A 14,626-nucleotide genomic window follows, 5' to 3' on the forward strand; every position below is an offset into this window, starting at 1 on the left:
CACCCAAATCTAACTCTCTGCACATGTTACATCTGCCCCACCTGCAGTGCACATGATTTTGCCCATTTAAGAAAGATTTTGTATTTGCGAGCAAGTTTGAATTAGGCCGCATGTCCCTTCAGCTGCCCAATAGTGTTTAGAATGGGTGCACAATTTCTATTCCTTGAATTAGAGAGACTTTGTAGGTTTGGCTCCGCTCATGTATTTATTTTCTACTAGTTATTTATATAGCGCACACTTATTTATTATTTAATATTTAAACATTAAGGAAAGGTCATAGTAGCTATGCATGTTTAGTTGTTTGTTTTTGTCAGCACGCTGTTCTCTAACATTCGGCAGAAGCACACGTCTTGCTCTGCTGATCAGTGCAGCATTATGTAGGTTTGTGTTTATAACCAGCTTGATCCACCAATCACAGGAGCTGATTTATCCTCTGTTCTTGTTTAGAGAGACAGTGTTGGAATTACAACACTTGGGGGTAGGGGGTGAAGCTGTGACAGTGAAAGGTGTGTGAGCGCTAAAACTACTATGAGAATGTTGCCTGTATGACTCTGTCCTTACTTGCACCAGATAAGTGTGTTCATGTTCTATCCAGAGCTACATGATTGTGCAGTGATGATATTTTGTGATTGTTGCACAACAATGGTTCTTATTAATACAAAACAAATATGTACTGGCAATTATAGCCCCCAATTATTAATACACCCGTCAGCTGCGACATTAATTAATATTGTGTAGGTTCCCCTTATGTAACCAAAACAGCTTTAATCCGTTAAGGCAAGAACTCTACAAGAGCTCTTGAGGCGTCCTTTGGGGGTATGGATCATAGGGTCGACAGTGTCTAGGTTGACACCGAAAAGTGGACAGGCAAAAGGTCAGCACTGTAAAAAGGTTGACACAGGGTTATTCAGCTATACATCCAAAATCGCATAATAGTAGCCACCCCCCCCACCCCCACCCCCACACACACACTTTACAATGCCTGAAAATGTGGAGCAGCCATTAAGTTGGCAACTATGAGGCAGAGCCGAAGGCACGTGCCTAGGGGCGGCACATGTTTGGGGGCGGCACTTGCATGCCTGTGATAGTACTGTCAGCCCAAAATGTACCAATAACTGCAAAATATCCACTGTACTGTACTATATTCCATCTTAAATAGAGTGTAAATGGATGGGACATGCAGATACCGCCCCTGTAACCTGTCCTACTTAGTAAATATGTATTCATAATAAAAGAACATGTCACGGTTAGTGGCTTTTTTTTTTATAAATCCATTAAATTGGCTATTATCAAATGAGGGCTCATAAGTAATCAATAAAAATACTACAATTAGGCGGGGGGGGGGGGGGGTGCCAACATTGTTGTTGTGCCTAGGGGCGCCCTCATCCCTAAATCCGCCCCTGCTATGAGGTAGAAGTACACTGTGGTTATGTGGAGGTATAGCTGTAGTTATAGTTTAGGGGAAAGGTACACTGTGGTTTGTGAAAGTATAGCTGCAGTTATTGGGACATGTTATTGTGCAATGGGTGTGTGTGGAGGTATAGCTGGAGCTATGGTGACAGGTATAAGTATAGGTGTAGTGATTTGATGCATAGAGGTATAGCTATGTAATGAGTAGTGTTATAGCTCTAGTTATGGTAACAGGTAGAGGTAAAGCTATGGTTTGGATTAAAGTGTGAGAAACAAACGTCCTGGCAATAAATGAGTTCAGATAACCAGCTAAATATAGCAAATTAGAGACTTTAAAGGGATTAAGACTTAAATACGTTCTGTGATTTCATTTCCACACACCTAAATCTGCTCTCCCAATTAACACTTTATTTTATCCTTCTTTTCTGGTTTGTCACAGATCTTAAGAATTTGTATACGCTACACACCTGACCAGGACACAATGACTTTCTCAGATGGGCTTACACTTAACCGGACGCAGATGCACAATGCAGGCTTTGGGCCCCTCACAGATCTGGTCTTTGCCTTCGCCAACCAGCTGCTACCGCTAGAGATGGACGATGCTGAGACTGGTCTGCTGAGCGCCATTTGTCTCATCTCTGGAGGTTAGCTGACTGCTTTATCATGCTTTATAGGTCGAATTTTATATTGTCAAAAGGTTAAATTAGCAGGATAATTCTAATTATAAAGCTTACATTTTTGGTAAATGTACTAATTTGTAGCTCCCACATCTAGCATTTTTTACGAGGGTAAGCAATGTAAATGATACTTGGTACTGAAAGATAATGTTTACTCTTTCAATATAATTTTTAGCCTTACCATGTAGTCTTGCGGACAGTCATGATACATCAAGTGCTGTAGTTCTAAAGATAAGACCTCTGGTGTTCTGTCGCCTGAACTTAATTGACTGCGCAATGGCATAGAGTCCTTGTGCGCATAGCAGGTAGATCCGCAGATAAGTTGTGTGTGACACTTTCAGGTGCATTTCAGGGAAAGGAAAAACGTGTTCAGTAATTGATACATGTTCTTTAAACCAGATCTTAAGATGCATTTCGGACTTGAAACGCTGAGATCTGATTAAAATCTGACTTGCTGTGCAGAGCTGACTTGAGTTTTTCTGCCAACAGTATAAAGTGTTTGGGTGGAGATAGGTTTGTTTCCCGCTGCTCTGTCTTTATCCCAAATAAAATCTACTTTTGGGTATATTCTAGTTTCTTCTTCTTTCAACTGTAGTAAAAAGAGATGTAAAAACTGGCCGCAATATGCAACCACAGCTTTCAAGTAGAACTGCTGAAAGACATAGGGCCTTATTCGTGTTCACTCTTTCAGACAAAATCCTTCTTAGATGGACAAAACCATGTGCACTGCAGGGGGGCAGATGTAACTTGTGCAGATCTAATTAGATTTGGGTGGGGTTTTACTTCAAAGTGAGATCTATATTGCAGTGGTAAAATAAAGCAGCCAGTATTTACCCTGCAAAGAATCACCAAAAAATCACCAAATCTATTTCTATCTGTACATGTTACATCTGCCCCCCTGCAGTGCACATGGTTTTGTCCATCTAAGAAGGATTTTGTCAGAAAGAGTGAACTCGAATAAGGCCCATAGTTTGGATGTGTGTGTAGTACCGTCACCCTCTAACTCTAGACACAGTCCCTTTCCTGTGCCGAACTAAGGATCTCCCTCTTACAATGGTGACTAGTGACAAGCATTGGGGACATTTATAAAAAAAATAGCTTCACAGGAAAAGGCCGGTATACAATTAGGGCCTTATTCAGCTGGCTTTGTACACAGCTGAATACTCAACAGGCTCAGATGGTGCAGGTCTGCACATGTGTATGTCAGTGCGAACGCCTTCGGTGAGTAATACACTCGCTGAGATGTTCGCACACAGTGATGCGGGCAGGGGGCGTGAAGCGGGCTGGCGCATGGAGACGCCCAGTGTTTCCTCAGCGTTCCCACATAAAACAGTTGGTGCGCCCAGAAAAACTCTGGGCGTCCACATGTGAACACAGGCATGCTGAAGCCTGCTCGGGATGGGCGTCTGACATCACAAGACGCCATCCGCACGCCCAGTCTGTGTCCAGACGCTTGCAAATAAAAGTCAGTCTAGGCTGACTTATATTTGCGTCCATCGACTTATTTTTCACCCCTACAATCGCATGCGAATGGATGTCATTAGAAAGATGTTTACACTGGTACATTTCATGGGCTTACTTTTCTCAGCTCATTGTAGTTTATATTATAGGGTTGTTGGGAAATACAAGTAAAGTAAGTTTGCAATCAATACGCTGGTTGTGGCATGAGAATGAGTAGGTATGTGAAACTGAAGCGCCACTTAGTGGTCAGTCCTGGTATTGTATTCCTTTTACTTATTAAAAACAGGCAAAAACAATGTTCCTGGTTTTTCATTATGGATATTTCATTTCTTTCATACATACCTTGATAAATCCCAAAATACAATATATTAATCTCTGTGTGTAATTATACTGTATATCTGCATGTGTGAAGTTAGCATATTGATGCAAAGCATTTTTTATCAGATCGACAGGACTTGGAGCAACCAGATAAGGTTGACAAGCTACAGGAGCCACTTCTGGAAGCGCTGAAGTTCTACGTCAGGAGAAGACGGCCCAAAAAACCACACATGTTCCCCAAAATGCTGATGAAGATCACAGACCTGCGAAGTATCAGCGCCAAGGGTGAGTGGACAGGAAATCAATATTTAGATCTGCACCACATCTCCCACGTGTATAGTAGTATAGTAGTATTGCCCAATAAGCTACGTGATGTACCATCACGTAGGGGCAGACTAGATGGGCCAAGTGGTTCTTATCTGCCGTCAAATTCTATGTTTCTATGAATAGATCCTTATAGGTTTTGGCATCAAGCACACCTTGATGCCAAAACCTATAAGGTTCTATTCGTTGTCAGGTATACTATAGCTGGATCAATATGGTTGGAAAACCTGTTACAGAATGAAATAAAAGGCCCCAAGTGGTGTGAATGTGATCCAGCTACTCAATACAGCATTACATTGCTGGATCAAAGTGTGTAGCCAAACTAAATAGTGAGTGTGTACTTATATGAACACAAAAGTAATATTATTATTACATCCTAAATGGTGTATTACAGTAAACATTTATTTACATCATATAAATAGAAGCAATCACATTTGATACAGTATAACAATATAATCTGCAATGGGGAAAAAAGATAACCTGTTACTTACCTTGAGTCCTGTTAGAGAAAGTACACTATATAAATTAAATGTACTTACTTATTTTACATTACAGACTGGATACTTAATGACATTGTTAATCTGTATGAAGGTTGATTTCTTCTATTTATATGATGTTGAATGTATTTGACTGCAGTCATCATTGCTTATTTATGAAATATTATTTTTATGAATTTTAGCCTTTGGGATATAATTTTATATTTTTATTTTTTACATAAGCGCACTGGAAAATTGGTTTTGGAATTAAACAGTAGTATTGTCTCTTAGGCCAAGTGGCAGGATTGGCCTGTGAGAGGCCACATTATAAATGTATTGTTATTGTTAATAATGATATTTACGTGTATGCAGTTGCATGAAAAATTCAGCTGTGGCCCTAGTACATTTGAAATCTACAAAACATAGTGATACTTTTTAAAAATATTTACCTTTAACATGTTACCACTGACTGGCACTTCTTTACCATGCCAGCTATGTACATGATCTTATGTAAGGGTTATCCGTGAGCTGTGCCATAAGACTTATCTGTGATTCCTTGTTATGCAGGTGCTGAACGTGTGATCACTCTGAAAATGGAAATCCCGGGGTCCATGCCTCCTCTCATCCAAGAGATGTTGGAGAACTCTGAAGGCCTGGACACATTGGGAGCAGCATCCCCTAGCATGCTGCCTCCTACACCTGTACCCCCACGGAGTTGCAGTCCTAGCCTTTCCCCCAGCTCCACTCACAGCAGCCCTTCAACACATTCACCCTGACCCTCCTCCAGGCAGCAGCAGGGTATGGCAGAAAGGCACAGAGACTCCTCAGCTCACGCACAGACTTCTCTCCTACTCTCACTCCGCTCCTTCTCTCAGACCATCACTTTCTCTTCTATTTCCTTATCTCCTCTACTGGATTCACTTTACCTTACTTTACCTGTCTTCTGATTCTCTTTTTTTACCTCAACAGCGAAGCATCACTGTGCTGTACTTTGTCCTGGGACATTGATGGAGGGGGCGAGTCGGGGAGGAGATAGCTGCATATCTCACACTGACGTGTAGCCCTCATTTCCTTACAATTCAACCTTGTGCCTCTGGACATTTCTCACACACCACTGGATGGAGAACAGACTCAAAGAGACTATGATTGAGCAGAATCTCACACTGTGTTCGTGTGATCAGGGGGGGCCGGCTTAAGGGACATGCGCAGACCGGAGAGCGAGAAAGAGAGAGGTGACTCTTTTCAAGCCACTTCATGTGGAGGAAATATGCTGGTTCATTTACTCCAGTCACTGCCATTTTTTGCACCCCCCCAAAGCACTCTGCTTTTAAAATGGATTAAGCTGTATTAACAGCAACTTCTAAAACGTTACATAGGATAATGTTGGTGCAGCTTGATATTACGTAACTGGAAATGTAAAATTACACGTTTTAGGATCTTCTATAAATTGGTGCAAAAAAGTAAGAAAGAAAAAAAAAAAAAGGTAAAATATATATATTTTTGCTACGTGTTTCTCCCGATTTTATGTCACCCAGGAACCTCTTCAAAGAAAACTAGGCTGAAGACAATGTTGCTGCTTGCTGGGATGGATAGCTGGAAGGCAGACATCCTAGCAGAAGCCATATCATCTGATATGCAACAAAAAAAAAAAGTGTTTAATGGCAGAGTGCTTTCTTCTGGGTGACTTATGGAAGTGCAATGGCTGGTTGGTCGCTTCTAGTCTATTGACCAGATAGGGAGATTGAACAGCAATTCATTGGCTATCCCTATGACATTGGTAATTTGCTGATTTACTGGGGAATAAGCCATACTTATAGTTATGTACCAGCTGCACGGTATCACTGATCTCACCCAATTTCTTTTAACCACTAAACCGCTGCAATCTCCTTTACCCCCCACCTCTTAGCCCACAGAACTTGCCATTTTTACACTTCTACACACCAGCAGAAAAAAAAACAAGTTTTAATTTTAAGAATGGGGGTGGAGTGTTTTTCCCCCCCCCAAAGTTAAAAAAAAAAGAAATAAAAAAGGAAAAAAAAAACTGAGATGTGAAAGTTTTTTATGTGAAAGAAAAAAGTGCTGTTTCTGTTTTGTTTTGTTTTGTTTTACTTTGAAGGTTTTTTCCTCGAGTTTTCTGTCTAACTTCTGCACAAACGTTTATCTTTATATTAAAACAAACTTGTTCGTTTGACCTTTTTGGCATTGTAGTGATTATAATTACATTCTGTTATTAAAAAGGACATTTTGCACATGAACTGATAAAGAGTACACTGCAACATGCAGTATTAAGGTATTGTTGAATTGCAGGATTATGCTGTGTCTGCATTCGGATAATGGACAGTCATTTTGGTGGCTGTCAACAACATCTGTCACATGTCATGTCCACGAAACAATCTTTATGAATGATCAGATTTTTGATTCAGTGATTTCCACATCGACCCACTTCTTGGAAAGTTAAGCCATTGGGTTTGTTCGCTTGATTACTGAATATCTGGATCTGTCCATTATGGCCTTCCCTATGCATGGTACAGGTTGAGTATCCCTTATCCAAAATGTTTGGGAACAGAAGAATTTTGGATAATGGATTATTCCGTATTTCAGAATATGGTATCAGTACTTGTGTATTAGCACGGTGCCCGTTACGCAGTTAGCGCATCAGCGCTGTCAGAATCAGCGTAGTGTTCGCGTGCCCAGCGCAGGCAGCGTAGTCAACATAGTGTAGTGTTCCCGCCCCTTCGCGCCTAGCCGGAGCTTACGTAGTTAGCGTAGTCAGTCAGCGTTACGCAGTTAGTGTAGTCAGTCAGCGCTTCTTACATTGTGTAGGCACCATTGACCATTTAAACCTGGCTGACATGACAGGTGTGAATGTGTTCCTGAAACACCCCCACTATCCACCCCAGCCCGAAGCGTGGCAAGCGCAGAGAGCTCCACGAGTGGACACGTTACGCGTCCTCCCAACCTTTTCATACCCCCACTATCCACGTCGGTTCATTCTCTCTACTCACTTCCTCGCACTCACTCCACCCTCCTTTCGTCTCTGTCTGTCTCTCTCTCTCCTTTATCCCTTATTTGCCCGATCTTACTTTCTGCCATTCCCATGTACCCTTTCTCTCCACTATGGAATTCCTCTCTCTCTCTCTCTCCCTGCAAGAGAAGGACTATAGCCCCCATACACTAGGCTGACTTTACCCTGAGCTTTCCAGGAGGGCTCACATACGATTTGGCACTTGATGTGCCATTTTTTTTACATGCATTAAATCATATGGCAGGCAGGTTGCGTTCACATGGGGACACCCAGTGTTTTTCTGCACACACCCAGCGTTTTGGCGGGTATGGCCAGAAAATGCAGGGTGTTGGAATGCCCCCTCCACGCCCCCACCCCTTCCCGTACAAGCGCCACGGAGATTGCAAGTCTCCGAAGGCACCCGCCCAGAAGCCTTGCACATGCGCATGCGCAGAGCTTCAAAATCCTTCCCCCATGTGAACACGCAGAGGACCAATCACACCAGAATCAGGGCTCTCGACAGATCGCTAACGTAATAGGAAAAAAATCACCCTGTGTGTCTGCCCCCTTAGATTTGCGCTGGGTAGGTTCAAACTAAAATCTAAATTGAAGTGTAAAAATAAAGCAGCCAGTATTTACTCTGCACAGAAACAAAAAAACTCACCCAAATGTAACTACCTGCACATGTTACATCAGCCGCTCCTGCAATGTACAGGGTTTTTCCCGTATGAGAAAGATTTTGCTTTTGCGTTCAACTCTGAATTAGGCCCAATGTCCGTGTCAGAAAAACACACAATTGAACAGTCAGAGACGCTTGTTGATATCCTGTAGATGGAAAGCTTTGTGAGGATTGGCTGATGGTTTGAACTAGTAAACCAGTGGGAGAAGGGCGTTGTGAGCTCCAACTGCTGATGGTCTGGTGGTGTAGTCTGCACTAGTATATTAGTGGGAGCAGGCCAAAGTGAGAGTCTCACTAAAAATGTATCAAGGGGCCAATTCTGATTGGTACTTTGCTGCTTTAGCATCTTTTACCATTACCTAGCATCAGGCCTTCTGATGTACAATTGTGTTTCTGAATATGCAAGTACTGGGATGTTCACTGTGTGTGTCTCTAGATGTTACAAATGGTATGCGGTCAATGGGTAGACAATGTCTAGGTCAACAGTCACTCAGGTGACCACTAATGGTCGACAGTGACTAGGTTGACACAAACTTATGGTCAACATAGACATGGTTGAAGTGAAAATGTCAACATGAGGTTTTCACGTTTTCTTTCCCTAAAAAAATTTATTATTTTTTTTTCATAACTTACTATCCAATTGGGTGCATCATGGGAATATAATAATGGGAACAAAAACTGTGAAAAACTTGTGTAGACCTTATTCACGTCGACAATCGATCATAAGCTTGGGTTGATATTTTGACAATCTCCAACCTTGGGTATGTCGACCATTTCAAGGTGTCTACCTAGTCCCTGTCGACCATTAGTGGTCCACCTAATTACTGTCGACCTAGACTTTGTCTACCATTTATATGGTAACCGTTACAAACCCCCTTGGTTCTTCTATCGTCAAATGCACCACCGAAACTTTCACCTACCCATGCTAGGAGAAGATTTTGCATGAGAGTGGGGGAAATTTACAAAGAATACCACTAGGTTCCCGTATTTGTATTCTGGCTACGCATGTCTACAACTGGCATCGGCTGTGTATTTGTAATACTTTTTTTTTTTTTACAAATTTATAAACCATTTTTGAAATTCGGATTTTCCAATGGCGTGTGGTGTATGGATTCGTATTTTTCCATGCGTATTCATATTTCTATGTATTTTAGCATGTTTTACAGGATTTTGTTCCTATTTTTATGTATGTATTTCCAATGAATATACATACATATTTTTTCTAAAACCTAAACCTCAAACCTATTTTTTCTCAAACCTGAACCCACTTAGTGATTGGCTGCTAGTTACAAACTTGGGGTGTTCTCCCAGCCATATATAAGCCCTAACTCCTTGTAGGTTTAGCTCGGCATTTTTTTATGCACCGTATGCACACGTATTTTCCCATTACAAATTATTAGTAAATATCAAAATAACATTAGAGTAATGTAAAATTGAAGGTGTATTCTTTTGATGGCCTATACATTTGTATACCTTCAGTAATACGAATGGTATTATAGGCAGTAAAAGGCAAAATACTAACGTACTTCCACATTAGTAAATTTCTAAATTATAAATACGTGCCCGTATTTCAATACGACTGAATAGGAATACACCAATTTCTACCATATTTTGTTTAGTAAATTTCCTCCAGTGTGTTCTATTATGTAAGTTACAAAGCTTCAGTTTGCAACAGTTATGCTACATCCCAGCTTCACCCCCCTAACACACTCATAAAAGAATGTTTCTGAATAGATGCTTTAACCTCAACACATCTCTGAATGAGCAGCTGCAACTCTGTTCTGACGCGTGATGGGACACATGTACTGTGACACAAGTGCACTTAGCTACTTAGGACGGGATGCACTAAGGGGACCCAGTTTTACCGCATTTTCCTATGTATTAAAACCCCGCCGCCACGTTACCGCATTGTAGGGTATCGCCACCTTTGGGGTACAGGTAACACAGGGGGTCTCCTTTACCGCAATGCCAGCTGCATATGTTAGTACATATGCGATGACATCGCAGCAGGCGATGTATTTTAATACATCCCGCCCTTAGACACAAGTGCAATTGAAAGACATTATATATTTGCGCAACTATTTGTCTCAATATTGGTTCCACATCCCTGTGTGGTGATATTATGACAGAAGGAATCTGTGTGATTTTAATGCAGTTTAGGTCTCTGCAATCGGCCATCTGTGTGTTTTCAGTCTCCCAGTTGTAGGTTAATAAATCTGACGGCTTAGCCCGGGATATTGAATGCAGCATGTGGTAGTTTTGAAAACCATATAAAAAAAAATCACTTAGTTACTTCCCCCAAATCAGTATCTTGATCATGCTTAAGCATAGGTCTGCTACTGTTCTCAGTTTACCCCTTTTGTGACCAAAGTATTTCCAATATTTCAAATTTGTCTCCCTATCCCCCCCTGAAAAAGTGAACACTAATTCCTATGGGAGTACACTTTGATGCATGTGTTTACACTTAGCTGAAATAATACTTTGTCTAATCACTTACTAATGGTGGTTATTGTACAAATGATAGACTGACTCTAGGTCGACAGTCATTTGGTCGACCACTAATGGCCGACAGTGGGTAGATCGACACCTTTAAATGGTTGACATATTCAAGGTCGACATTGACAGACGGTTGACACAAGCCAAAGATTGACATGGACATGGTCAACAGGCTTTTCCCATGACCACCAATTAACCAAACCACTTTAAAGTAAAGTGGCATTAACTGGCAGAGCTATCCGTGCAATAGAACCACCATTGTTCATTTCTATTTCTCCTGTAGTGATATTCTGTAATGCACTAGATTTGAGGCATGGTTCATTGGCAAGGGTATGAGAGCTGTTGCCGAATAAAGTGACAGACAGACCTCTTTAGAGAGGTGGCCAATACAAGACCCTGATTATTCTATAATAATCCCTGTAGTGGCAATGCTCCTGTTTACATCCACTAATCACCTTTCTCCTTTCCACCGTTAATGGTTTTGTTAGTTTGAATGCATTGACGATAGACACAATGATCTTTCTCTCTTTATGGGGCCCTTTTACCTGGATCGCACTGCAATAGGTGCCAATCCTTCTTGCCAATATATGACTATGCAGACGCAGGGACAGGGAGCCCATACCTGTGATCTGCCTTGCCGGATGCTGGGGGTCTGCACATCTGTGGTCAGCGCTGGCCCCTGGCCGGCCCATGCTGACTACACTGCCCCACTGGCAGTGTGGTCTGTAGCCCATAAGCTACAATGGGCAGGGCTGCCGAAAGGGGGGGAGGAGAGGGTACTAATTACCTGGGCCCAGGCTTGCTGGGCCCAGGTAGGGGCCCTGGTCCGACTCCTCCTGCATACCTTCCTCCTCCGTCCCTCCCGGGCACACACCTACAGCAGGCTCAGCATGAGCATCTCACTGACAGCGTGAGAGTTCATGCTGACTCTGAGCCTGCTGTCAGCACAGCACATGCTGTAGGTGTGTGCTGCTGAGGTGGATGGATTGGCAATAGCACTCCCCCCTCCTTTAGTTTGTTTTTCACCCACCGTAAACATTTTGGGGGCGTGGCCTTATCGCTGGATGTGGCCACACCTCCTGCGATTAGACCACGCCCCCACTTTTTTTCTCTCTCTTTTTTTTTTTTTACCGGGGCCCGGCTTACCTCTTGGCGGCCCTGACAATGGGCTACCACCATCTCAGAATGGCGGTACCCCCGGGACCTGGTACAATGCTGCCCGATGTTGATAGATATTAAAATCTGCAATCTATTTATATCTTGATTGCTAAATTACTTTGATCCTTTTAGTGTATAAGTGGCTCAACTTAGAAGATGGTTATTTCCTCTGATACATTTTTTTTTAGCCTTTTGTGTTACATAAGGAACCTTGTTTGATGAGTCATGTGGATAATGTGATCCTCAGAACCACTCTGTGTGCTTTCAGCTTGTCATAAATTGTTCCTGTGATGAGTGTATAGCTCTGTGTGTTATGTGCATGGAGGCCTTGCCTTTGAGGCTGCAAGTAATGGCAGCCCTGCTTCTCTATGGAGTTGTCAGGTAAAAAGTAATTACACATTAGGTCCTGGTGCAGAGTGAGTACTATGGGCCTAATTCAGACCTGATCGCAGGACAAATTTGGGTACTGTTTACCTAGAATGGCGCCCACGATCTATATCGCAAGTATCTTGCCGCAAATCGCAGGCATCGCATGCATCTTATGTGTTTGTAATGTTAAATTACCTTCCAATCAAACAGATCAACCCAATGGACCCGATTTTACATAGGGAACAATGTTAAATAGCCCCCAGACCACAAATTTAATTGAATAACCACCCTGAAGTGTGAAATCCCCCCCCCCCCCATTGTTAACGTCACCCCGTGGTCAACGTCATCCCGAAGCGTGGCGGCGGTACGCGTCCTCCGACCTTTTCATACCCCCACTATCCACGTCGGCGTGGAGTTGAGAATAGAAAGTGTGGCGAGCGCAGCGAGCCACCAAGCCCGAAGCGTGGCGAGCGTAGCGAGCCCCATGAGGGGACGTGGATACCTGTGAAGCCCGCGAGGGGACGCAGATACCTGTGAAGCCCGCGAGGGGACGCGGATACCTGTGAAGGTATCCGCGTCCCCTCGCGGGGCTCGCTGCGCTCGCCACACTTTCTATTCTTAACTCCACGCCGACGAGAATAGTGGGGGTATGAAAAGGTCGGAGGACGCGTACCGCCGCCCCTCGCGGGCTCGCGTACCGCCGCTCCTCTGGTTGATTGGAAGGGAATTTAACATTGTTCCCTATTTAAAATCGGGTCCATTGGGTTGATCTGGTTGATTGGAAGGTAATTTAACATTGTTCCCTATGTAAAATCGCTACAATCGCACGCATCGCAGGCATCGCATGCCACTATAATGGCATGTGATGTACATGCGATCAACGCGATGGGCGCCGTGCTAGGTAAACAGTACCCAAATTTGTTCTCAAAATGGGCAGAATCATGGGCCTGATACTGGTATGCTCTGTAAGCTGCGAACATCACAACTTACCGACCACCAGAGACACTGCCTGCCGCCAATCCGAATGCCTGCGCCCCCCCCCCCCACTACTGCCGATTCCCCTCGTAACAAATACACATGCCTCCACTGCAGGAGAAGTCATTCGATGCTCACAGACCATTGAATGATTGCTCCTAGCTTTGCAAATAAAAGATAGTGGGAACCGACTTTTATTTTTTTATTTGTGGGCACCCGTACGAAGACAGGTCTGGCGGCTGAAGTCCTGCGATGTCATACGACTGCCCCAGGCAGTTCGCTCACGTCACCATGGGAACACCAAGCATTTTCATGCTGGCGCCATCATGGCAATCCCCGTCCCTGCTGCCGTCTGTCCCCATCCCTCCCTCCCTACAATGATTGGCCGGGTAAGTGTGCAACTCGCCAAGGCAATTTGTTACCGGGGACTGCACATGTGCAAATATGCGCTTGCATGTTTTTAGACCCTTACACACGGGAGGGTATGGGTGATCAATTTTAAGCCAATGCCAGCTTGAACCTGGAGAGTTTCACGCATGGGCGAAAACAGCTCTGTCGGGGCCCAGGTAATGAGAGGAGCTTGGCAAATGTGGAGGGTGTGGCCACCCCCCCTCATGTGAATTTTGTTTCTAGTAAGTAGTCCGCACACTTTGCACAGGGATGTAGGGGGCTGCTGCTGACCGAGAGCTGTCTTCTCTTTGAAGAGTGGGATATTCATGTTTGTCTTGTAACTGCCAACTCCATATCCTTTAAGGCTGCGTGGGCTGAATACTGTGATCACAAATCCAGAATGGGACGCTCTTGTGTTTGAGACGCTCGAGTGTCTTATTCTCCACGAATGGTGGTATGACTCCATCTGTAGGGGAGCACTCTGTACATAGACTCATGAGCACCAGTTGCTATCACCAGAAGTCGTAGGCTAGTGGATAAGTGTTCTGCTTTCCATGCTGAGATTTTTTTTAGTGGGAGTTAATTTAAACATTTAGGAAAGTTATATTTAATATAACTAGGCACACACAACAAAAATACTGTTTTCCTAAAAACCTTTTTGTGCATTTTCATGACAGAGCATACTGTTTAATGTACAGTACTATGCATTACTCATGCTTTCTCTATAGCCCAGACCGACTGAATGCTGTATCAGTCCTTCCGTTGCATTTACAGTCACACCAATCTCCTTTTCTGTAAAAAGATCAGTCTCCCTGCGAAGGGGGGGAGGGAGGCAGGAGGGGGGGTGTTTGGATGAATACTGTAAACACGTGCTCTTGTGTTTGAGCAA

The 14,626-nt window shown here is 43.4% G+C and overlaps 1 protein-coding gene across 5 annotated transcripts in view; it reads left to right on the plus strand.

Moving 5' to 3' along the window:
• The window catches only part of RARA (retinoic acid receptor alpha), a 127,537-nt gene extending 120,680 nt beyond the window's left edge, over nucleotides 1–6,857 (plus strand). For all 5 annotated transcript variants that reach the window (XM_083147255.1, XM_083147254.1, XM_083147258.1 and 2 more), the window contains 3 exons: nucleotides 1,850–2,054; nucleotides 3,993–4,151; nucleotides 5,234–6,857. In XM_083147255.1, coding sequence (XP_083003381.1) covers nucleotides 1,850–2,054; nucleotides 3,993–4,151; nucleotides 5,234–5,442 — 573 coding nt within the window. In that variant the 3' untranslated portion in view covers nucleotides 5,443–6,857. The remainder of the gene's footprint in view (nucleotides 1–1,849; nucleotides 2,055–3,992; nucleotides 4,152–5,233) is intronic.
• Nucleotides 6,858–14,626: the final 7,769 nt, after the last annotated feature.

Source organism: Crinia signifera, chromosome 6 (genome assembly GCF_055691185.1).
Source record: "Crinia signifera chromosome 6, ASM5569118v1, whole genome shotgun sequence".
In the NCBI taxonomy this organism is placed as follows: domain Eukaryota; kingdom Metazoa; phylum Chordata; class Amphibia; order Anura; family Myobatrachidae; genus Crinia; species Crinia signifera.